Raw genomic sequence first — 25703 nt, 5'->3', positions numbered from 1 at the left:
GAACATATACGGTTATTGGCAGATAATTATCCTGCAGAACAGGAGAGATTAATTTTTGAAGGGGACTGTTTTCATAGATTCAGCTGAACTTATCTTGATTTATTCAAAATAAGGAAGATGATGGTCCTGAGCATTATTTTTATAATTTTACAGCTTCCTAACTCTCATGATGAGGCACCATAACTGGTCCTAAGTCCAAGCAGCTGTATTCTGTTCTCCCTGGAAATCAGAATGCCGCAGTTGTGAATTTAACTTCTCTCTTTATTCTGATGCATTACTTTTGCCCTCCAACACCTCCCTCAGCTTTCAGAGATCAAGAGCAGGTGTGTATGAAGGTTTTTAGCTCTTAATACTTCAGATGGAAGTAGACTGGAATTTAACTATCTGTAAAACTTGTAAGGAAAACAGAACCTGAAGTAGTTGAGCAGGGGTGGGTGTGTATTAATGAAGGACGGCAGAATCGCTGGTAATTAGAGCTTTCAGTTAATCAGCAGTACGCTGAACAGATAACAAGAGCATGAGTCTCCTCTTAGGATGTTTTCACATTTGCTAACTTATTAGGTCCAGTCAAATAACCCTAAAGCAAAAAGAGAAAAAGGAAAAGCATTTTAAAAAAGCAGCTAGTTATCTGACCAAATGGCTGTCATACTAGTTACCTGTTCATGACAATAAACACATGCCTCATCTTGCTCCATTTTTTTCTGCATATCCTTTCTGAACTGTGCTGAAAAGACATCAGAGTGCAGAAAAATGAATTGTTTTAGTTGAAGTAATGTTAAAAAAAAAGCAGAGACAAGTTTACTTATTTTGTTGTTTTCTTCTACCTTTGTTCTTCACCCTTATTTCTCCTCTTTTTATCAGTGTCCTTTGCATTTCTGTGTACCAAAATTTGCAGTTTTCAGTTGTATGAGGAATTTAAAGAGATGTTTTTGGTCAAGGGGAAGTTGGAGATTGTAAATGCTGCTCATGGCTGGAGGTGAACATCTCAAGCCTTAGTGCCTGTAAAACACCACTCTATATCCCAAGGCTTGCTCACAAATTACCCCATTTCACCTCACTGATAACATAGGTGGAGCTATGAATACACCTGTAGTTAGTTATGTAAGTTTTGATGATATATTGCCGTTTGCCTATAGAAGATGGAGCTGGAGTTAATTCAGCCCCATTAAAAATTTCAGAATTAGGAGCAGAATGTATGAATTTAATTCATGTCAAGAATACTTGAATGTGTGTTATTGTGCAGTTTTGTGTGGAGGGACCCTTCACAGTAAATTCTGTGATTGCAGTTGTTAGCACAGAGATCAGGAATTACCCATTAATGAAACATCAGAGGAGATACAGGTGTGTGTGCAGATAGGCAGAATGTATAGCAAAGAGTGGTGAATAACCAGGTGGTGCCTGGGTGAGGAGGAAGTCTGTGAGTAAAGAGGGAGTAGTCTTGTCAAATTTGTATGGGCAAAGCAACTTTGAGATCAGCACTGTGACTCATGGCTATTTGACCAGTCTGCATGAAAGCCAAATTTTTTTGTTCTCAAACCATTAACTTCTCTTAACTTCTCACTAGTAAGCAAAGTAATAGTCTTGCCAAAGTGTAGGCAGTGACTTGAGCTTTCAAAGAGTTATGAGTAATATCAAAGAAAAGGGAGCAAATTATGTTTGTGGAGAGGGATGTGAAAATGGTCTCACGAGAAGCATTTTTTAAAATTTTATTTTTGAGCAGACAATGTCTAGATCCTTAAATCAGTAAAGACAAAATAAATAGTTGGTCATAAAGGGTAAGCCTAGGCTGAGTGTACAGCAAGACCGAAGACCTTACTGAGTTGTTTGGTTAGGCATTCACAGTTTGTCAGTGGAGTATAGGGAGGGGGGAGTGGGGTGACTTCTGTTGAATCTCTGTGTGAATTATATCAAAAGTGTTTTCCTGTGTTCAGTGTGAATTAAAGAGCTTTGGTATATGACAAATGTTTCTGAGGCGTTAAGGTCATGAACAAATTTTGTAGCATGCATAGCCGACTTCATGCCATTAATAAAATAATTGAATAGTGTGGGTCAGAATGGATATTTAAAGGCCATCTAGTCCAGCCCCCCTGCCATAAGCAGGGACATCTTCAACTAGATCAGGTTGCTCAGAGCCTCATTCATGACTTTGAATGCTTCAGGGATGGGGCATCTGCCAACCTCTCTGAGCGGCCTGTTCTCTCTAGTGTTTCCTCACCCTCACTGTAAAAAAATTGCTTGCTTATATCTAGTTGTAATCCCAACCACTTTTAGTTTAAAACCATTACCCCTCCTTGTCCTAACACAAGAAGGCCTGTTTAAAAGTTTGTCCCTATCCTTTTTATAAGCCTTTTCATGTATTGAAAGGCTGCAATAAGGTTACTCTTCTCTTCTCTTCTCCATTCTGAACAACCACAGCTCTCTCAGACTTTCCTTAGGTGAGGTTCCATCCGTCTGATAATTTTTGTGTCCCTCCTCTGGAATTGCTTCAGAAGGTCCACATCCTTCCAGTGCTGGGCTCCATACCTGGAGCAGCACTCCAGGTGGGGTCTCAGCAGAGCAGAGGGACACAATCGTCTCCTTCAGCCTGCTGGTCCTGCTTCCTTTGATGCAGCCTGGGATACCATTGGCTTTCTGGGCTCTGAACATATGCTGCCAGCTGATGTCCAGCTTTTCATCCAGCAGCACCCCAAGTCCTTCACAGCAGGGCTGCTCTCAATGCCTTCACCCCCCAGCCTGTGTTGATACTGGGGGTTGCTCCAGCCCAGGTGCAGGACCATGCACTTGGCTTTGTTGAACCTCATGAGGTTCCACAGGCCATTTCCTTGAGCTTGTCCCTCTGGATGGTATCCTCAGGTGTGTGGACTGCAGTTCCCACTCTGGTGTTGCCAGAAGGGAAAAATGGTAAACTAGATGCCGAGGTGCTTTGCCTGAGCACACAGAGTGAAGCGCTCTTTGTCTGCCTCCCTGTACGTGTTACTGAGTGTATCTCTGAAACAGTTCACTGACGCTGTCCTCGTTTTCAGACAGTGTCTGAGAAAAGACTGTTTTCCATCAGATAGGGAAGGTTAAGAAGTGAAAGGGTGGGAATTCTGACTAGGAATTAAACCAGAGCAATGGAGAGGGCTGGAGTCAGGATTTTCAGAAGTGTGGGTTGCACATTCTGTGCACATGTCTAAATTCCTATCAGAATGATAACTACTCAGGCCAAAAAAATTGTAGGTGTTTCAAGCAGGGCATTCAAAGTTAAAGCTTGTATTTTTGATACTTTTAACTAAAATCGAACTGTGCTTAATTCCATTTTGTGAAAGGTAATGTCATCTCATTTTATGGAAGCCCTTGATGGCATGTTTAAGTATTTCATATTTTTCACTTGGATCCTGTGATCACAATATCCTTACCGAAAAAAAAAAAAAAGTAGCAAAAAAAAGGCAAAAGGAAAAAAAATTCTAAGGATGGCATAATATTATATTTAGTGTGGACTGCAAATATTAGCTATTGAAGAGGAGTTACAGCATGTTGTGGTATTGCCTATGCCTGAAGTGATGTGAGTAAATACACATGAAAATACTGTTCATGAAGCCTGTCTGACATTTAATGTTTGCATTTTCTCTCTCTTCTGGATATTGTGTGTGTCTTTAGTGTACTTTTTGTGTAGTAATACATAGGCTTTGAAAACAACATGTAGCTTTTCAGTCTAACCTATTTGATAAATTATTGAGAGCTTTATTTTCCTCTTCCTGAATTTTCTATCTATATGTGAAACTTTAGTTAGAAAATCAACTTCAGAAACTTCTAGAGGCAGTGCAAAATGGAAGAATTTTTGTGGTGCACATAGGATGAAACATAGTAGAAATTGTAAGATTTTGCATTATTGCGACTGTGAACTGGCTGCATACCATTTGTTGCAAGTTTGAGTCACACAAAATAGAAGTTTATGGGGATGTCTATTAAATGAAGAAATTCAAAGCAATTTTTTTTTTAAAGCAGACACCTGAATTTGCAGACTTTCAGAGTTTTACAGTTACATGCAATATTTGCTTGTCAGGGGCCTCTTTTAATGTTGAGGTAGTCATTTACTTTTTGGTATAAAAATATTCTATACTGGACTGTGCAAGCAGTTTATGGCTACAGCTGTGTTGTTGGCTGTTGTGGTGCTGCATGTCCTTGGAGACAGTGACTTCCAGAAGGACATCATCCAGTCATCCTGATGTGCACTTTCTCCCTTTGCATATTTCTGGAGTCTATGGCAGCCATTGGTGCTCTAGGTATAAAAGTATTTCAGTGTTGGAAGCAGCTGTTTCCCTGAAATCATCCAGATCAATTTGTGATATATTCCTGAATCGAGAAGTTCAGACATTGTTGAAGGGTGGTGTAACAATGGGCAAACTTCTTGGGCAAGTCCTCTACAGAACTCACCGTAGTAGCTGTTTCTGTCTTCCTATTAGAGGAAAGAGGAGGAAGCACAAGTTTAGTTCCTCCTAAGAAGAACTTTTTCTTTAGCATTCAGGAAACTAGGAGATTTCTTAGGATTCTGAGAAGAGTTTAAATGTGTCTATACGTATTTTTAATTGCTGTTTATAAGGACAGAATTTTGTTTTCCCTAATGTTATGATTCTGCCTATTTTGGAGAAACTTTCTTTTCTGACAATACTGAAAGCTCTTCTTGCAGTTGCATTCAAGCAGTAGGTAAATATAAGCCTGTGCATTTCAAAATGTAGTACTTGTGCTCTTGTCTTGATGCCCGTTGTCAGGAATGTGCAATCTTGGAGTTATGGTCCAACAGTAGACACAAGTTTAATTCTCTGTCCAAATTTAATTGCCTAAAATTTAGATGCCTGTGTTGAGCTGGTTACTCTTATATCTCCATTAAATTTACAGAAATAATTGCCTCCAGAAGGCCATTCATCTCTTTCTAAGCTAGGTGTCCAAGATAAGAAAGATAAATTGCTGTGGTGATTGCAAATGGGGCAGTGACTCATTCCGATTCAAATATCCAGCCTACCCTCTGCAGTGAGGGTCACTGAATCTCATCAGAACTGTTCAGATGGCACTGGTTAGTTGCAGATTGCTTTTTCCTGTTTTTAACTGTGTAGGTTTTATTTTTCTCTAGATGTATTATTTTTATATTATGTATACATGCTGGAGATGTCCAAAGAGGAGGAATAAGTCTGGTGAAGGATCTGGGGTAAAAGTCTTAAGAATGGCTGAGAGAGCTGGGGTTGTTCAGCCTGGAGAGGAGGCTCAGGGGAGACCTCATAGCTCTCTACAACTTCCTGAAAGGAGGTTGTAGCAAGGTGGAGGTCAGTCTTTTCTGCCAAGTAATGAGTTGTAGGACAAGAGGAAAAACCTCAGTTTCTTCCCAGGGGAGGTTTAGGATATTAGGAAAAACTTTCTTCACAGAAAGGGTGATTAAGACTTGGAGTAGGCTGCTCAGGAAAGAGGTTGAGTCTCCATCCCTGGAGGTTTTTAAAAGATATGTAGATGTGATACTCAGGGATATGTTTTAGTAGTGGACTTAGCAGTGCTTCATTAATAGTTGGACTTGATGATCTTAAAAGTCTTTTCCAACTGAAAAGGTTCTATAAATTTTTTCTTGGAGTGCAAGGCTTCTCTTTGTGCATTTGAAGCTCTGGAGTTCCTGTTATTTGCTTCATCTTTGGTACTGGAGGATCAGTTCAGAGGGGCAGTGGTAGTTCATAAAATGTTCCTTTTCATCTGAGCCATTTTTATAGTAGTATTTGTTTTCTAGGTTGGTTAGCCATAGTTAAGATGGATATATGATACAGTCCAGTGATTTAATTTTTTTTACCATAGTGTACAATATTAATTGGTTTTGCTTTTTAATTATGTTTTTAATTATAGCATCAAATGCAATATATCACTGTATATAAAATAAATGTGCTTTTCTGTGTGGCATTTCCTTGGAGCACGTGGAGGAAGCTAACAGACTATGGACTGTGGTTTTGTGTATGTGATCTTTGCAGTATTTTTGAATGCAGGGTATAATAAATACATTGCTTCAAATGTTTAGTTGTTGATTAAAAAGACTCCAGATTTGCTCATAAAAATACTCACTTTTTGTCTCTGAATGCTTTCCACCTCAAATTCAATTTTCCCTGTAGTACTTTAGTGAGGCAGAGATGTTGTTATCGCTCTTTTATGGACGGCAGCTGTGGCAGAGGCTTTGCTTTTGCATTGTGAGTGCAGTGGGCAGCGTGCCCATGTGAGCCGGGTGCCAGGTCCTGCCGGTGCCAGGGCTCAGCCTGCTACCTGCCAGGCAGGTGCCAGTGCTGGGTGAGCTGGGGGCTGCCAGGTGTCACACAGCTCCCTGGCTGCTGGAGCTGCTGCTGTCCCGTTGCTGCTGCTAGCTACCTCCACAGACAGCTCCTTGACTTGAGCACATGAAGATTTCAGGGTCCTTGTTCTTGGAGTACCTTAATTTTTGGCATGTTTCTGTTATTTCTGAATACTCCAGTTCCCCAAGGAAGCCAAAATCTTCAGTCTGAACTGCATTTTTTTTACATGACTTGTTGATTACAATGAGCTGGTAAATAAATTTCTTTTTAAAGTAGCAAACTTTGAAAACTACAGCTATTTATACAAAGAAAGCATTTTTTACAAACATAGGCTCTTTTCATTTGTAAAAAGCCATGTTAGCATTCTTTTGTGTTTAGACTTAAAGCATGACAGCTTGCTTATTGGGTTTGTCTGGCAAGGTTTTGGTGGCAGGGGGCTACAGGGGTGGCTTCTGTAAGAAGCTGCCAGAAGCTTCCCCCACGTGCATAGAGCCAATGTCAGGCGGCTCCGGGACACTCGCACTGCTGGCCAAGGCCGAGCCCGTCGGGGGCAGTGGCAGCACCAGCATTCATCAGTTAAGCAGGGGGAAAGTTACTGTGCCAGAGCAAATGCTCTCTGACTGAGCATTCTCACTCCAGAGAGAGGAGTGAGAACGTGTGACAGAAACAGCTCTCCAAGGTAGATGCACATCAACGCAGATGCAGTCATTCTCGATCAGCAGCTAAACTTTTAAACTTAAGATCTATTGGGCGGAGGAGTGAGAGGTGTCGGGAAAGGGAATTGGCATCCAGTAGGAAGAGGTGGAAGCCGGGACACTCTTTCCTTAAACATCGTGACTGAGCTTTTTAAGATGTATGATTTAATTTGTGAAAAATGTTTTTCGTGGTGTCTGGGAGTTTTGCTTATTTATGGTTTGAATTCTTTTTCTGATGTACTAGCTTAGTTTTGTCTAGGAAATTTTTCTCAATATGTTGAGGTTCTCAGATGTGACTACTTCTATGCTTAGTGTGTCTTGGTTTTATGGATCGAGGAATCTTCATGAATGCTGCATCTGTGGGTAAAATCGGGATACTCTGCTTTGCCATAACATGTTATTTTCTACTTAGCAGAAGGAGAATAATATTAGTATATAGCTGCATATCTCCAAAGCTATTGAAGTATGCTGAAAATGAATTTGTGTTTAATTTATACCCTTGCTGTTTTAGTAGGATGAGAATCAAACACACCTTTGCTCTAACACAGCTTGGAGTAACAAGTGAGCATTTTTCTTCATGGGTTGCAACAGGGCGAGTTAGAACCAGCATATTTCATAAATCTTGATTAAAAAGCTTGACAAATGTATTTAAGAAGGTTTGGAAGCCCCTGTACTTCCAGTTAAAAGCAGGCACCTCCTGGAAGTTTACAGGGTCTAGGATTGGGGAAATGGTGCTGAAATTGCTTAACAAGCTTAGTGTTTGTACAAGCTAAAGTATTTTCTTTGCAGAAATATATTGCTTTGTTCAATGAAGGAAAGGAATGAATTTACCTTTTGTAGCTAAAGGTGGTTGTAGCTGCTTGAACTACCTGCAAGCTGCTCTTTTGATGGCAAAAGCATACCATGTCTATAGAAAGGATTGTGACTGCCACTGAGAGGTTCCAGATAATCTTTGCCCTGAATTTCACTACTGCAGATAGACAGTTTCCTTTTTTTTTCCCTGGGAAAGATATATTCATTCTTCTCTATTGTACTGGTACAGTCACCTGAATTAGTCATAGCAAAAATTTTGCTGTAAGATGCTGCCAGCAGCTACTTGGCTGCCATCCCACAACAAGAACAGACTGCATTCAAGTTCTGATGCCAAATCATGTGTAGGTTAACCTTTGTAACCCATCTCAAATCAACACGTGCTGTCTTTGGGGAATAGATCTGGTCTATTTATAGGAAAACTCTGTCTGTATTCGATAGCTTGCATGCAAACTATGCAATTAAATCCTCTAGCAGTTGTTGCTGAGAGGCTTCCCCACTGTGAGGCAATGTCTGTGAGAAACTACCCTTGTAGAAACTAAACCCTTTTTTTACATTAAGATTCTGCATGATTGAGTCATTGAATATGGAAGTATCAGTGAGGTGTCTGTCGCTGAAATAGTGTCATGTGCAGGGACAAGTTGTGGTTCCTGTCTGTTCACTTCCATCTGGCATGTGACATGAGTGGCAACACCGAAGTGAAAGATGTGACCTGTGATCTGGGACATCGTGCGAGGAGAGGACTCTGAGCACTGGCACTGTAAGCTGACATCAGTGAAACTTGAGATGCCAGACTTGAATGCCAGTGCTTAGCACAGAGTAAAGCTCCAGCCCCTGGCAACTAGCACAGAGGGAAAGTTGAAATGACCGGTGTTCTCCAAAACCTTGAACAGTAGGACAAATCTTTTAAGGCAAAGCTTGGTGAATATTTTGTGTTGTGATTTTGGTTTTTTCCTTTCTGTAAACTTACATTAATTAGGGATCAGAAATATGCTTTTCTTTCCAGAAGATAATTTTTTATGTCCTATTATGTTAAAGACGCATCAGAGGGAACAGATTAAAACAGGGGTCTTAGTCTATGAAGTCCTCTTCCTTTCTCATTTTGTGTCTTTGATCTATTCATCTGCATTATCTCCATCCAGGATAAAGTTAAAATTATGTTCCTGTAGTTGGGTAACAAGATTACCTCCAAAATGCCTGCTTTTTACTTTATGTAAAACTGAATGATTCACACTTCACACTTCTGTAAATGTGGCAGCAGAAGAACATTGTGAGAAAAGATTAGTGGGCTTCAGCTATTGTTACTGCTCCTTTAGTTTTTTTTCCCTGTAAAAATGAGAATCTTGAAACACTCAGGCTAACATGGTGTTCTGTAAACAGTTTAATAATTTTCAGTGTTTTTATAGACAAACATAATAGGATGACAACCAACTGCAAACAAATTTAAGAAGTAAGGCAAGACAAGTTTTGACACGGAAAAAAACAATGCTGTCTTGTTCATTTAATGAAACTTTGTGTGGGTTTTTTTAGGTACTTAAGAGAAAATGTAGTTTATATACAGTAGACACAATTGCTTGTGAGATGGGGTATTACTTACAGTATGAGACAATGTCTAACCTGAAGGGTTGCAAACACTTCAGCAGCAAGTCTTAAGAATTTAAAATTAACGTCAAAAATGGTCTGGAATAGAAGAGAAACAAATGTATTTCAGTAGGCTTAATGCAGATTTTTTTGTGGGTGTAGGTAGGAGTAGTCACCTGCATATCATAAGGATTCATGAGAAGCAGTTCTGCAGGAAAATATTTTGAGGGTTCTTTTTTTATATTTTGTTATATATGTAGAAAGTATGATGCAGTATCATGCTGTTGAATGGGGTATAAAAAGCAGCTGTGCTGGTTGTTAGTTATGGTATTTGTAAGATGCATTAAAAGGTTCTTTCAGCTTGGGCAGTGCTGTAAGGCATTAGCTGGAGTTGGTGTCCAGTCTGGGTGCAGCACTGCGTGAAGCTGTGTGGGTGGGGAGAAGGGGAGAAAAAGAAGTCTAAGTAGAGATCTAGAAAATAACATGACCTTCTAGGGAAAGGCTGAAAGATAGGGGTAGTTTAGTTGAAAAAGAGAAGCCTAAGAAATTCAAGTGTTCAAATATTTAACAACTATAGTATCTTCTCATAGATATCTGTAATACTTGAAGGGCAGTAATGCTTGAGGTGTGACCCAGGAACGAACATTTGATTTCTGTACCTAATTCTGCATCATCTTCTACAAAATACCTTTGGATAAATTTATTTTGCTTGTATGGTTAATGTGTGTCCAATTCTGAAAATTGAGTAGATCAATTGCTGTATGACTTAAAGGCTAGAATGTAAATTCTGTATCTAAGAGTGTAATAATACTGCAGTGACATGGAGAATGGTGTACTTTTAGGGGAATATATTTATGTTGTGGATCTTCTCTCTCAGAATGTTTTCAACTACCCACTTGAAAACTGTCAGGTCATATCTTGGTCATAAAGCCCTGGTATCTTGCATGCCATCTTGCATATTATTATATAAGATCAGCTCCCTTTTTTTTTTTTTTTTTTTTTTTTTCTTTGCAGTATTGTAGTTTAAGAATAAGAACTGTAAACCCATGGAGAAGAGCAAGATGAAAAAGGGAAAGAAATAGAAATGAAAAACAGTGATTAACTCATGGATGTGTTTATGTTGGAGCTGTTTTTCCTTTGTCTGAATTTTGATTTGTTAATGGAATTTAATTTTCGTGCCATGCTTTAATGTTTCAAATTTTTAAATGTTTCCTTTTGTTTTGGCAGAGAACTAATTGTTGTCTTATGATAGACTTGGCTTTCCTATGCAGTGGAATGCCAGAAGCATCACAGCCTCACTTTGTACCTTGTAATAATAATTTAGGATAAACACTATAATTGCTGAATTTACCTTCATTTTATAAGCTGGAAAAGCGTAGTTATAAATTACATGAATTTAGAAGGCAGTACCGTCAGCTTGAGTACAGGAGGAAAAGAGAAACACTACTACATTCATTTAAAAATGAAATAACCAAGGTGGTTCTGGAAGTATGGATTGACAAATCTGTTTATGAAGATGCAACCCAGAATCTGACAGTAAGATAATGACTTAATTGTATGGTTTTATGCCAAATTAAGAGGTTTTTTTGGTAATTTTTATGTCATCAGGCTACTGCTGGTAGTACTTAATTACTTGATAGCCTTGCTTTCATCTTCCTCTGCATCCTAATTTTAATTTTGCCTTATCTTGTGCCTTGAGTAAGAGAACAGTTTCTGTGGATGACAAACTTGTATTGGGTTAAGTTTTTCAGTGCTGACATCTAATTAGAGATATCAGAGATGGTGATGTTCGGGGTGCTGTGTGTCATCCAACTGCAGACTTCTATCGTTTCATTAATTAAGTGGTAGTGGGAACTTAACTTGGGATGACTGATGGTGTTGGTAGACTGCAATGAATTGCTGTGTTCCTGCCAGGGACTGAGCAAAGTCACCTCAAAAGATCCAGCCAACTGGAATCTCCAAATATCAATTGCAAAATTGCATTCAGATTCTCAAAAGTAATTTTTATAAGACTTTAGAACTTGTAATTGGGACTCTTGAGGGAGAAGAGAACAAATCAATATTCTTAACAGAAAAACTCAATTTCCTACATTTATCTATGTGATGGTTTCTTACACATCTGGTTTAGTGTTGGAGGAATTACTGATTCTCCATGACTTCCCAATTCATTCATTAGTTAATCAAAATACATGCTAAGTTTACAGTAAATCACCACTTCATTGTTTCTGCATGTTGTGTATTTGTTGTGTACATGGTTTCATACCTTGTTGTGTATGCTGAGAGCTGGTCTTGGTGAATTCTTGTCTGGCTTTCCCTAAGAAGCTGAGGACTGTAATCTGTCGTATAATCAGCTTGGTTACACAGAGGCCACACAGTTATCAGCTGTTTGCTCTATGTTTTAAAAAGGGTGGTGAGCTGGCACATTACACTAGAAAAGAGTTGTAACATTTGAAAGCATATGCATTGCACCTATTCTGAAGCAACAGTGCAAACAACAGCACTTCATGCTCTCAGGAGGATGGAAGGCCTGACACCCAGAGCGTTAAATGTATTCTGAACTGGGGTTTGGTATCTTTGTCTCTCTTCTGGTGTTAGCAACAGACTCTACATTTCTCTGGTAATTAAATGTAGAATGTATGTGTTAATTAGGTTATTTGTTAAAGGATTGCCAATTCTGTTTATGGACACTAAACAGCTTTTGATCTAAGGTATGAGAAAACTGACCTGAAGGGCCAACAACATCATCTATGAAATTGTGCCAGAATTCCAGTAGGTTTTAAACCAGTGGAAATATAAATAAATGTAAGTATGTAAAGCCAGCATGGAAGTAAGAATAAAGTGTGTTAACCAATGGAGGAATAACTTCAGGATTTTTAAAACTAAGCCTATGTTTTTGCATCTTAAAATGTAATATGTTAATGTGTAATATGTATAAGGGTTGCAAATTGCATTGAGTTCTTGAAATATTCTAAGATATCTCTGAAAGTTGTCCTAATTAAAACTTCTGCTTCTAGATTAGATCATCTGTAGATTTACTTAGCTATGTCTTGGAAGATGTCTGTGGATGGAGGTTCTGCAACTAGTCAGGAGAATCTGTGCTGCGCAGTGTGACCTGTGGTGGAAGTCTGTGTTAAAAATTAAGCAACTTGAATTTTTATAATAGAAAGTTACATGCAGCAACAGTGTTACTTAGTAATTATTTGATTTACTTTGTTTCATAATGTTGTGTCTTATATTATTTTCAAAACAGATCCTAGTATTCTTTGTGATTTGGACTTCTACTGAGCCATGACTTACTGTCCAGAATGACATATTTTTCATTATATATTTTTCATTAATAACTAAGTTATTAATGAAAAATATATATTTTTCATTAAAAACTAAATTAGAGCTCAGCATTGTACACATTGTGTGAACTTTTTTTCCGTTCTCATTGTGCAGTGCTTTGTGTTTATTAATGTTGAAATTCATCTGACAGCTTATCCTGTGGTCATAGAGTGCACTAAGCTATAGATTTTTGTGTCATCTAAGACTGTATAATCATCACCAATTACTACCTTGCTGTCCAGTCCTTAGCCTTAAAATTTGTGGTATTCTGTACAAACCAGAGGAATATATCCAGTGTTAACTAATCCTCTAGAAGAGAAACCATTGTGTTCATACCCTTCCTTTCCCATGTTTTAGTATGTGAGAAAGGATTCTTCTCTCTTCTTGTGCCTAAATTTGTTTTCTTTAAAAACTTTTGTTGAAAGGTCTGGCCAAAGCTATTTCAGCAAGTCTTTCTACCCTCTCCTCCTTGCATCCTTCTGCTCTCCACTCTTTCTCTTAATTTTTTAGGGAACTCTAATAGCAGTGGGTGAGACACCTTCTATCTGCCAGAAATACCTTCCCCCTAAAGCCCAAAAGGTTTTCATGAGGCTACAAATTTTAGTCTTTGTTATAGCTTATATGAGTTTGTTCGTGTGTGTCTCTGTAAATCCTAGGATTTCATGTGATCAACATGTCTGATGTTCTGTTCTTTTCCATTCTTCTGGTAGAGGTGTTCATTTAAAGCGTGTCAGCGGTTCTGGATTTTGGCTGCTGTGGAGCTATTGGGTAAACATTTGCTGATCCCAGTGGGATTTGCTGTTACTGCTGTGTATATTCTAAGGCCTTTTATATTGTAATATCAATTTGAGAAACTTGCTTAGATGTGTATTTGAATGAGAACTTTAGTTTGGAGAACTTCCAAATCTCTTTAGAGATTTAGTTTAGAAAGAATAATAAAACCCCCCCAAACAACTAAAAACCCAAAGAAAACCAACTTACATAATAGAACTGTTTTTTATCAATCCTTTTGGCACTCATTCATTTGTCATCCTTGTCACCTGTCAGATTTTTCTACCTGCCTTCAAGTCTTTATTACTAACTTTTAGCAAATGAATCCTCCAGAATATTTTGTTCAGTCTTTCTTTTGACTTCTTTTTTGCTTAATTGATATAATTTATCTCCCTTTTTCCTTTGAAAAACATCCTTTAATATTTTTGTTTTAAATATAAAATCCAGTACCTCTTTACTGTTTTGTCTAAGCTATCAGTAATAATGGCCTTTGAATAGATGTCTTTGGGAAGACAAAAAAATCTGAAAATATGTTTATTTCATAATGAAATAATAATTCCTTACCATTTAAATATATTTTTTATTATCAAAGTTTCTGATTTGTCCTGGGCTTTTGATGTTTTTTTGAACTTGTTTAACCAACTCATTCACTTGAAGATTCTGTATATAACCATGTGGTGAAGTGAGAGCTATATACATTTTTGATCTTCACCTTGAAAGAGTGTGTAGCCACTGAGCAGAACAGGGATTTCAGTTTGACTCGGGCACTCCTTGTCTTACATACGTGGTGGTGAAATAAGTAACTCCTGTGCCTGCATTCCGATGTGATTGATGATTATGGCTGCACTGTGGAACTTGGTTGGTTACTTCCAGCAGAGAAAGTTATGCTCTGTGTCTGCTGTGTTAATTCAGGGCTCAAGAAGTGGAAATAAAGTAATGAGTGAGATGGGCAAAAGTTCCTTCTAGACTGATGCTAAGCAGCTGGGTGATTTCATCTTCTATTTGGGGGAAGGTCTGTTTTCTCTCTTCCTTTCAGTCTCCTTCCTTCCCTACCTTCCTACCTCGTGCTTTGGATTTTGCCATCTTTAATATCAAAAATCTATCGTTTGTCAGGTACATTTTGAGTGTAAATTACCTGTCAAAGTATTTATCAGTAGCTTTTGCAGTTGTTTTAAGGTGGAAAATTTAGTGGCTCCTTACTTATGTAGTAGTTACCTTTGCATATACTTACAGTGCTGCTAGTTCAATTTAAAACTATATCACAAATAAGACCTAAAATTGCAGCAGTACAGTTTTTAAAAACCTATCACATGTAGATTTGAGATCTCAATTTGTAGCTTTTTTCCTGACTTTCAGTGATTTCTCACGCTGTTTAGAGATGCCAATGAAGAGATAAACATTGCATCACTTAGTGAAGTCCATCTAATTTAAGCTTTTTGAAAGCATAAGGAAGTAATCTTACTGTCTGTGCAGCCCTTTTAGAGAGTGTTCTGCTTAGTAGTTCCTTGTCAGTTTAAGACAGGCTTTTCCAAATGTTACAATTTTTCTCCCTTTCCCAGCTGTCTGCTTGTAGAAGAATTGCAGGTGTCCTGAAACCGGCTTCTTGTAGACCTGTGTTGTGAGACATTCTCCAGTTTCTAGGATTTCTGACTCTGGGTCAGGGCTTTGCAAGTGATTATTTTGAATTCTTCTGTTGGGAACTGGAATTCTAAAGGAAGGTTGATTCTGGTTTTCAGTTTTATGTACATAGCTTAGGTAATGCGTGTGGTGAGTGAAGTATATTGCATTTGTGAAAGAGCAAGTGGAGAGTGTGAGGTTTTTGATGGTGATGTTATTAGAGATGTGTCATATGGTTGTAAAGGTAAACAAGCTTTATGTTTTATTCAAGAACCAAACTTTCCCTTGTTAAAGATGTGCTGCCAGCCTCATACTCTTACGTATTCCCAGCAGTAGGAATTTTATAGAACAAAATAGACTTTAAAAGAGCACACATCGCACTATGAGAGGTGCGACTGTAAAGACTTCACTAAGGCAGCTGTTAAAATGTCTTAAAGTTCATGTTCTGTGTGCAAGAACTTGATTCAGAGTATGCTTCAAACCTGTTGTTTGATGCTTCATGTTTGGAACAGAGTAATTTCAGAAAGGCTGTGGGGGGAACCCCAAAATAATACAAGTTTTAGTAATTAAAAAGAGAAGGGTGGTGTGTGGGGTGGATTTAGAGAAGTGTGAGTGTGACTGACTGTCAGGCTAACCCAATAATAGACTTACAGTTCTCCTTGCATGTCAAACATATTAAAGATTAATTCTAAAACGGTCACTGTTTATTCCTGCTTTTGTATGACAATAGTCCTTGTCCTTTGGAAATGGATAAGAGGCTGGTTTTACAAAGGTGATTAAAAAATCATAATAGAAATTTGACTTGGAAGCCCTTGAGGGATTGCTGGGGTGCTCTCTGACACTGAGCAGAAACCTGCTTACCACCAAATTCTGTCTCAGGACTACTGACCCAGGGTTAAGGCACCTCTCCTCTCCAGTGTTAGTGTAGGAGAGGCAGAAAAGGCTCCTTGTTAGGGAGAGCAGTTCCATCTGGGCTCTTTGCCTCTCCTGTGTTGGTAGGAGGGCAAGGAAGCGGCTCCACATCAAGATGGGGTAGGCTGGCTGAGGAGCAGGGGGTTCCTGAAGGAGAAGCACCGTGGGTGCTTGTGTGGGGCCTCACTATCAGCTGCTGGACTACTGCTGCTTATGCAGTGAAATAATGTTTGCAGTGCTTGTGCATGTGTTTAGAACTGTTGTGCTTCTGAGTTATTTGGTCTTTATCCCATTCCTACTGAAAGTGTCGGGTAAGTGTAAGCCAGGAAGAAGCTAATGCATTGGTGTTAAGTACTGCACTTTGGGGTTTTGTTTTTGTTTTGTTTTTTCTCCTTTTCCTTGGCACTGAATATTTGCTGTGATTTCTTTAGGTCAGGATCTTACTGTCAAAATAGATTTTAGTGCTAATTAACTTTTATTTGCTTTCTCACATTAAAAAAAAAGGTGGGGGCAGTAACGACATTCATTCTGCTTCTATTATGGTATGTAAAAAAAATGCCAACCTTTTTTATTTGTTCTAAAAATACATTGACTTTCTTAGTTCATGTTTTTTATTGAAAGTCAAATGTCATAGACATCTGAGAGAAGTTTAGGCCTTAAGTTTTGTCAGCTAAACATCTGAGAACATGAGCTTGTGAATGTATATTTTATGAGCTCCTTTCTGGGGTTTCAGCTTGGCTTGGGCTGGAGGCTGCACTTAAGGAAGTGGTGTATTCCCAGGAGTGAAAAATTAGGTAGCTGAGATGCAAGTTTAACTGCCTGGGGAACCAAGATGATGTAGTGGCTGCGCACCAGTTTTAGAAATGTCAGTAATATTTTAAAGATATGCTGAAATACTTCGGTACCTCTTCACCTGCATGCTAACCGAGTTGCAACCAAAATTCTGTATTTCTCAGAGTGCTTTTTGTATTATTCAAATTGGCTTTTGCTAGCATAAGTGCACTTAAAACTTAGTGGATTTTTAATAATGATACAGTACAGTCCATTCTGTTATTTTAAAATTTTGGTTTGCATCTTGAGGAGTGAAATAGAGAAACAGTTTAGATGAAGTTCCTGTAAGGCAATTATCAGAGTAGTTTGACTGTACTAGAAAGAATGGCTATGGATGCTTCACTGTCAAAACCTGAGACTACGTGAAAACATCTTCTGGGTCATGCTTGATTTGATACTGTCATGAAAAACCTGGGTGAAATACTGTGCTCAAACAGGAGATAAAGCTCCTTAAAACTGCAAAGCTGTGAGTGCTCAGGTCAGAGTTCAGTGTGTTATTAACAAATTGAAAAAGTGATAGGGAAACAAAAATACAGTTTATAGCAATAGTCATTGTTGTATGTGCAAAACACATGAGGAAGATACACCAAATGTACGACAAGAGCAAGATGTAGGAAATAAATCTTTAAATGCAACTGCAAAATGAAATGACATTTCTTGGTGTGAGAATATTGATAGTAAAATTGCCAAGAATGCCACTTGAATCTAGGTTTGTCATTCCTTGCAGATGTTTGCCTTGTGGATAAAGGAACAATTGACTCTAATTTTGCCCATTTAGTTCTTTAAACTAAAAGCTCAGAAGCTGAAGGGAAGAACAGTGTCAGTTGCTTCCCAGTAATAGTTACACAGGTTAAAGGAAACACTTTATTGGTGATCTGATTTTTGTATTTGAATAATAATGCCTTAAAATGTGGTTTGTTTTTCTTTTTTAAACAGCTGTAGTGGATAGCTCCTTAGTGAAATTTCTAACGTTTTTTGTAATTCCTTTACACAACTGAAATTCAGCAAAACATTTTGAAGCCCTATTAAGAGAACGCCCAAGTTTTTGATAGCTGGTGTGCAGTTTTTCTGTTGTGGAGCAACACTGACATCCAGTGGTAGTTGTGTACTACTGCAGCCTTTTAAGATCCTCTTTGCTTAATTGCTTCGAGTGTTCTCTTTTTTATTGAGGCGTTATCCAGTAAGAAAAATTTGAAAGCTTTCTGCGATTTTTTTCCTTTTGAAAACCTTACCATTTTATAGCATGATTGTATAAATCTGCTTCTGTAGCAAAGATACGTAAGGAACATTCTGATTTTTGCATAAACACAATGAAAATAGCTATATCAAATTTGCTATAAAACTCATTGATTTGTGTGGCTGGCAGTGAATTAGAAGTGGTAGTGCAGTTTGAGTTTGATAATATCACAGTGATTCTGGAAAAGTTGGGAATCTGAAATGGATAAATTTTATAGAACATATTTATTTATATTAATTTTCCTTATTTGCTTCTTCTGTTAAACAAAGCTTCTACTTAATAAGATGTTAATTCTAGAGATAGTTGAAGAAAATTACAGAGGATTTATAGAAAAATTATGTGATAGAAAAAGGATGGAAGATTAAAGATTTGTGTGCATGAACTGTTAATTACAAAGAGAGAAAAGATGCTTTTCAAGAAAGCTGCTCATGACAAATAAATATTATTAGGAGAGTTGTTTACCTGCTGGATTTAATTGGAGAATAAGGCTCTCATTTAAAACCTTTCTGTGTGTGTGTATACACATGCGTGTTTGTCTGCAGATGAAGTGTTTGATCCAGCAGTATAGAGCAGACAAAAAATGCATCTTACTTTGATACTGCCAATTTCTTCAGTGTTTCAGACATAGGTAATAGAGTAGCACTACACAAATCTGTCTATTCAGGCCACATCAGGTGTAATTTGTTCTTTATGAAGTAAAGCAGAACGTAAAGGGAGAGAAGTAGAGGCATAGGCAAGATTGGTACTATGGTTATATCCCATAGCAGTGGGAAATACGGAAGAGGAGAATGCACACCTATAATGTACAAAAGTGGGTTATTAAATTGATGTTATACTTGATATGAAGGAGCAGTGGGAAAACAGCTCTGCCTGTCACTGATGTAATATTTTTTTTTGTGTATTACAAAGGAAGAATTACTGAAATCTGTTTTCCATAGAAGCTGGTTGAGAACATTTTGACAGAAAAACTGCAGATTTGGATTTATATGTGAAAGATTCATGTAGAAAATACTGATTCATTACTAATGGCTTTGTTTTAATGTCTCATTTGAAGGTGGGAATGCAGGTACTTTCTAGGAGGTGTTTTTTCTGACAAAAGCTGTTGCTAAGCGGATTGTACTGCTTCATGTCTCAGATGAATGAACCTGGAGTGGGGGGAGGAATAGGTGAGATATCCCTCAGGTTTCAGCAAGCGTAATGCAAAAGAATTGCAGTAGAAACATTTATTTTCCTTTCTCTTCTGATCTTCTTTCTCTTGAAAATGTTTCAGAAATAACCATCTCAACCATTTGTGGAAGCTTTGTACCCATTTGGTTGAAAACTCTGATTTTTTTTTTTTTCTTCTAATTTATATTAATGTTCCAAGGCCACAGAATCCCTGTGTGACTCCTGCAGCATTACTTACTAAAATTCCCTTGAAATCAATGTAGTAGTTTTCATGACTTCAATATGCAACTTTTAAGATTGTTTTAAAATGTGTGAGAAAGAAGTGTAGTGAGTGCTTTATTTCTTGGAAACTAAAGGTAATTTTGGTGCGTCTTAGTTTGGTTACCAGTCCTTATGGTGAGAGGTTATGTTGTGGGGTGTGTGTTGTAGGGTTTTTTTGGTGTCATTGTAAGGTGTCAGTGGTCAGCCACTGGCTTGCTTTGGACTTCTTGGAGAGCTTTGTGGAGCTTGGCTGCTGGCTCCCTATGCTTCTCACCCATTTATTTTACCTTTTATTTATTTGCTGTTTCACATTAAGCAGAAGTGCTTAATTCTGAAATGTTTGTTTACAGAAGGAAAAAAGGGAAATTTGTTGACTGTGGCAGCAGCATTTCTGTGCCAGGTTATTCCCAGTGTCTCCTTTATTTATAAAGGAGAGTTGGGGAAGATGGCTTGGAATGGGGGTGTGGGGAGCAAGGGTTGACAGACACTGCTTGTACAGCACCAGCACAGCCAGGTAGGTCTTGGGAATTGGGGGATTTATGGACACTTCCAGCAGTGTGATCTGGTTCATGTGAGGTTTAGGATTGCTCCCAACCACTTGGAATAGGAAGTGTCTTGGATTAATGTAATAGGATCACGCTGTAGGTGACCTTTTGGTACCGAAGGTCGTGGCATTTTGCAAAACAGACAGAACAGGTAGTGCAGGTGATGTGAGGTGCTTGAGTGAATGTAACAGAGACACAGAGCTGCAGGGCTGTTCTCTTGGACTCCAGAGCAGGTTTTTACTGGGTTTGGTTTTGTTCAGGGTCAGTTTGTTTTTTCCCCTCCTTCATTGATCTAATACAGAGAACAAAGAATTGAGCAGCCCTATGCTGTAAAGGTTCTACCTTCAGCATATCTCATGCCTTCATTAAGAACAGATAGAAAAAGGGAATCTGATTCCTTCAGAGTCTGGAAAAAGCTCAGACTTAATAATCCTTATGTTGTCGAGGGAAGGATTATGCCATCTGAAGAGGTAGCTTTATCTATTTTGACTCCCTTTTCATACTTGAGTGAGGTAGATGTATTTTTTTCTGTATAAATACATTTATTTTAAAATAAATTTAATAAAAGTATTTTTTTAAATTTTCTTAAATAATATGTGGGCCTGTAGCAGGAAATACTCAAAGCTAAAACTTTGCCAGTTCTTATAGGAGACTGTACAAACAGGAGTAAATAAAATAGTTTATTTTAAATAAGTTTCTATAAATTTGTTAAGAAAATATAAACACATTTGGAGTACTCATTGCTATATGAAGTAGTCTGTATAAGAATGTTATTATGGCAAAATGGAAAAGACTGACTTGATATACAATGGTTTCAAGCTTTTGTTACAGCAGGAGAGATCTGCTTTGGCTGAATCTGGTGTACAATGTCTCCTGGTTGCAATTTGCTTCCTGGCCAATTTCTGACCATTTTTTACTAAATCTATAGTTTTGCATCCTGTTGCACAGAGACAGCACCTGACACATTACTGGAAAGCTCTTTTTTTCTCTGTTGAAGTTTGTTATCAAAATTTGGCTGACAGAATTGTTGATTTGATCTTTTTTTTCTTTAAAGTAATCTTGATCCTGATCTTTTGCATTTGCCTAATTTATACTTTTATATAATGAGCACCTATAATAACCAAACCAACCAACCCTGAACAATAAAGTACCTCCCCTACATTGATATTCACAGTTTTTTTTTTTTTGAAAACTCTTAAAACAACCAAGTCAGTCAGGTTTTTGCTAAAAAGCTTTGATGTTTGCTTAAATCAACCTAACAGATGTCCTCAGTAGTATTTTATGATTGATGTTTCTGTGAGGTTGGCAGAGATTTTGGTCAGATAGGCAATGTTTTTGCTAAGTGCTGTTGCTTAAATTAGCACAAGTCAAAAATTAGTGGTCTTCTCCCATGAGATTCTCTTTATCCTTCTGTCTCAAAAGCTTTCCTAAATAACAAGACAAACTAAATTGAAAAGTTATATGTAAATTTATACATAAAAAGTTATAAACTGAAAATTTTGACTAAACCAGAGTGTTGTTTTGATAGCTGTGATTCAGTCTTCTTCAGTTTGAGGTGCAAAAGTAAAACATGACTCAGCAGTGAATTTTGTAATAGAAGAATTAATCTTGTCTTATGTAGAGAAAGTTTAATTGTAGGTCAGATTCTTGTTTAGTCGTTCTTTAAAAATGTTTTTTTTCTTTCTGGAAAATGGTAGCGCTTATGTTGAAGTACTGGGCTTAAATAACTGTAAGAGAATTGCAGTCCCTCTGGCTTTAGTAGAATGAAGAATGACTTCATTTGCATTTGGAGCAGTAAAGGAAAAATCCTTCCATGACTTAGCCAACAGTCTAAAACTCAGCTTATGGATTTTGTACTCCCTTAGCCCCTGCTGTTCTGCTTATGCTCAGTTTTACGCTGAAGATGGCAGAAGGCAAACTAGTAGAGTTTGATACTGCTCTTTCTAGGAAGTCTGTTGGTGTAATTAAGCTGCAGTTGAAGCCTCGAGAGCAGGATAGTCTGGATGTATCTGTTTCCCCTGGCACAGAGTGGGAATGCTGTTCTGCTTTACCTTCTGACTCCAGCTAATGAGAGCTGCTAATGCACAGGAGTTGCACAAAGCTTCCCATATCATAGTACTGAAGCTTAGAATTACTCAGCTGGGAAATCCTCTATTCCCATGCAAAGCAACACATCTTGCTACCTTATTCTTCTCAAGCATTTGTCTTTTATTAAAAAAATAGAATTGTTTCTTCATATGCTTCTATACATATGCATACTTTTTTTTGCCATCCGAATTGTTTAATTATTGGCTTTTCTTCTTTTTGGTGATGGTGGGCTAGAGACTCAGGATTTGCTAGATTCCATTGTCTGACATGAGCAGATAAATCCCATCAAGTGTCTGGGTTAGAGCACAGCTGGGAGCAGTAATTAGTCTTGGAACACTGGCAGGACTGGAAAGGGCAATGTTAAAGTCACCAGGGCTGGAATCAGAAAGGTCTGTCAAGTGTACTTCCCTTCAAGTATTTTTTTGCCTTGTTTGTATGTTACACTGTGCATGTTATTTTCTTCAAAGCGAAGTATTTCTTGAAGCACCCAGGAATATTTATTTTTGATATTTTTAGTGTTTGTTACTCTTTGTTTCTTAAATCATTCTTTTATTATTTGGGAAAAGGTGATTTCTTGGTGAGTAGTTATTTAAATGTAGAGGAGGACCTGTGTTTCAGACTGGATGTCTATCAATTATGTAATGGTTGCTGTGATGTATTTGAATAAAATGAAGAGCTGTGAAGAAGAAGGCAGGTTGCCAGCTACATAAAATTGAAAACTGGAACTGCAGATGGGGTAGAGTAGGCAAAGTGAACAACAAATGTCACAATTTCTGATCACTCAAGTTAAAACTATCCTTTTTTAAAGTTTTTTTTTTGAAGGCTAGAATAGGTCAACCCTCTAAAATGGATTCACGTATTCAATTCAAAACTTAGTGTTCAAAACTTATTGTATACTTACAGAATTTTTGCAGAAAGACACTGATCCTGTGCTACCACCATCAGTGTAAGGAAAATACTTACGTTAAGTAATTTTTCATTAATTTTTGCATCTATGCTTTACCAATACAAAAGATAGGAACTAAAGACAATCTCATAGACAGAAGAAATGTTTGTCTCATTGATACATCATGTGATATTCCTTTTTTTTTCCTTTCACAGGTGTCTTTCAGATGAAGGAATTGAAGCTTGCTTAAGTTCATCTGAAAAAGTTAATACGAATGATATTATCCTAGTTGCCCTTAATGTAAGTCATGGTAGTGAAAATGTTTTTTCTGAGAAATCATGTTAAAAATGATAGAGGCAATGGCTCAAATATAGGTTTGTGTGTCTAATTAAGTGTGCTATTGTCAGTGTGATTTCTGTAAAGGACAGTGTACCTCTCTCCTTGCCTGTATGAATTGTGAGTTTTATTTGGAAAAAAATCTATTCCAAACTGAAAAACTTGTAGGAGAAAAATTGAACAGATTTAGCAGTCGGAAAATATTTATTTTGTTTATGAAATGTAAAACTAAAGTCAAACTATAAGCATGAATACAACCAGAAGTGCTGCAGTAATGACATGAGTGTGAAATTTTAGTAGAAGTTTGTTGGGTTTAAAAACACACTCTTACTTTGACTTCTGGACATGATGCTCTTAAAGCACATTCAGACTACATATCCAGTGTACATATTTATGTAACTAAAACCTGGCTTTTTTTCTTTACTATAGAAATCTGGATTAGTACTCATAATTTTGGCAAAAAATTAACAAGCAATGTATGAGATAGCACAACATCTTCAAAGCAATATACCATAATATTTTTTAAGGATATGAGAAAAGTGTGCATGTGAATCCCTGTTTTTCAGAATTCTAGTATATACATTGTTGGTAATCATTAATAAGTCTGCTGCCTTTCTTAGTTCATGTATTTGCTATTTTATTTTAACATATCAAATCCATACTCAGATGTTTTAAATGGTTTAATATGAACTGTACTTTATTTGGTTTAATATAAACTTTGTAATAACTATATGTAGTTTCAAGGGGGAAAACAGTGTAGTTGAGTGCTTAAGAGAAAAGTATTCTTCCTTTCTGAAATTAGAAAGAATAAAATAATGAAATTATGTGGGAGTTGTTGGAGATTATTTTGTTCCCCCTCAAGATTTAACCACTAGATGGTTTTGGATGATACTCTGAAAAAGAGGGTCCCCTCTGCTCCTTTCACTTATTCTTTAAAGCATGTGTTCAGTCACTCATGTATACAGGCACCAGTTCATGTAAGGAATATGAAAAGAATTAAAGCAAAATTATATGCAAAGATGCAAAGAATGTAATACAAAACATGCAGAAGGCAAGCATTTGATTCCTGGACCAGGGCAGCATGTCCGTATATTTGGGAATGCATTGCTGCTTTATACAAAACCTAAATAAAGTATTTGTGAGTTGCTGGGTATTACCCTGCATGTAATCATATACTGGAATGAGTACTGACATGATCATTTGTGACTGTGTTGGTATTTCAGGTTTGACAGATACTAAAATAAACCAGGGATGTTGCACAAGTACTCCAAAACAGAATTAATGGCTTATCACTTTTAATCATTAAGTCAGGTTTTTTTGTGCCCAAAAGATTACTTATCTGTTGAGTATGTAGAGGGTAGCAGTGTGTCTTTAATGGCAGGATAATAGTGAATTTATGTTCCACTTCCTACAAATTCTTCCTTGACTGCTCCAGAAGAAATCCAGAAGTCAGCTGACCTGTTTTACCTTTTTTTGAATGTGTATGTGTGAATTGCTTAAATAAGTATGAAGTAGACATAAGTGTGTATCTTCAGTCCTTGAAATGTTTTTATTTTGTCTAAGAACTTAAAAAGTATTTGTGAAAGTTGTCTACCATTCCTGCTACTCTGATGGGAAGCTGGAGATTTCAGCAAGGGCAAGTTCTGCCTGAACAACCCAGTAACCTTCTGTAATGGGGTGACTGCATCAGTGGGCAAGGGGAGGGCTACAGATGTAATTTATCTGGCCTTCTGTAAAGCCTTTGACACAGTCCCTGAGAATATCCTTCTTTCTAAACTGGAGAAAGATGGATTTAATGAATGCTAGAGGCATAAGAAAGTAATTGGGTAGTTGGACAGTCCCATCCAGAGAGTAGTGATTAATGGCTCAGAGTCCCAATGGACATCAGTGACAAGTGGTGTCCCTCAGGGATCTGTACTGGGACCAGTGTCGCTAAATATCTTCATTAATGACATAGATGAAGGGTCCAAGTACACCCTCAGCAAATTTTCAGATGACTTCAAGCTGAGTGGTGCAGTTGACACACCTGAAGGACAGGATGCCATTCAGAGGGACGTGGACAAGCTCAAGATGTGGGTGCATCAGAATCTCATGAGATTCCAGGACCAAGTGCAAGGTGCTGCACCTGGCTGGGGCAAGCACCAGTGTCAGCACAGGCTGGGGATGCAGAGATGGAGAGCAGCCCTGCTGAGAAGGACTTGGGGTGCTGCTGGATGAGAGGCTGGACATGACCCAGCCATGTGCACTCACTGCCCAGAACAGAAAGCCAGATGTGTCCTGGGCTGCGTCCAAAGCAGTGTGGGCAGCAGGGCCAGGGAGGGGATTCTGCCCCTGTGCTCTGGT

At 37.8% G+C, this 25703-nt stretch overlaps 1 protein-coding gene across 1 annotated transcript in view; it reads left to right on the top strand.

Annotated features, from left to right (window-relative positions):
* TDRD3 (tudor domain containing 3) overlaps positions 1-25703 on the top strand; it is a 93828-nt gene that overhangs the window by 18175 nt on the left and 49950 nt on the right. The window contains exon 2 of the mRNA XM_058043620.1: positions 23240-23324. Within this exon, the coding sequence (XP_057899603.1) occupies positions 23240-23324 (85 nt within the window). The remainder of the gene's footprint in view (positions 1-23239; positions 23325-25703) is intronic.

Source organism: Melospiza georgiana, chromosome 2, assembly GCF_028018845.1.
Source record: "Melospiza georgiana isolate bMelGeo1 chromosome 2, bMelGeo1.pri, whole genome shotgun sequence".
Lineage (NCBI taxonomy): Eukaryota > Metazoa > Chordata > Aves > Passeriformes > Passerellidae > Melospiza > Melospiza georgiana.
The sequence above is the reverse complement of the archived record's forward strand: the minus strand, read 5'-3'. Positions and strand labels throughout refer to the sequence as shown.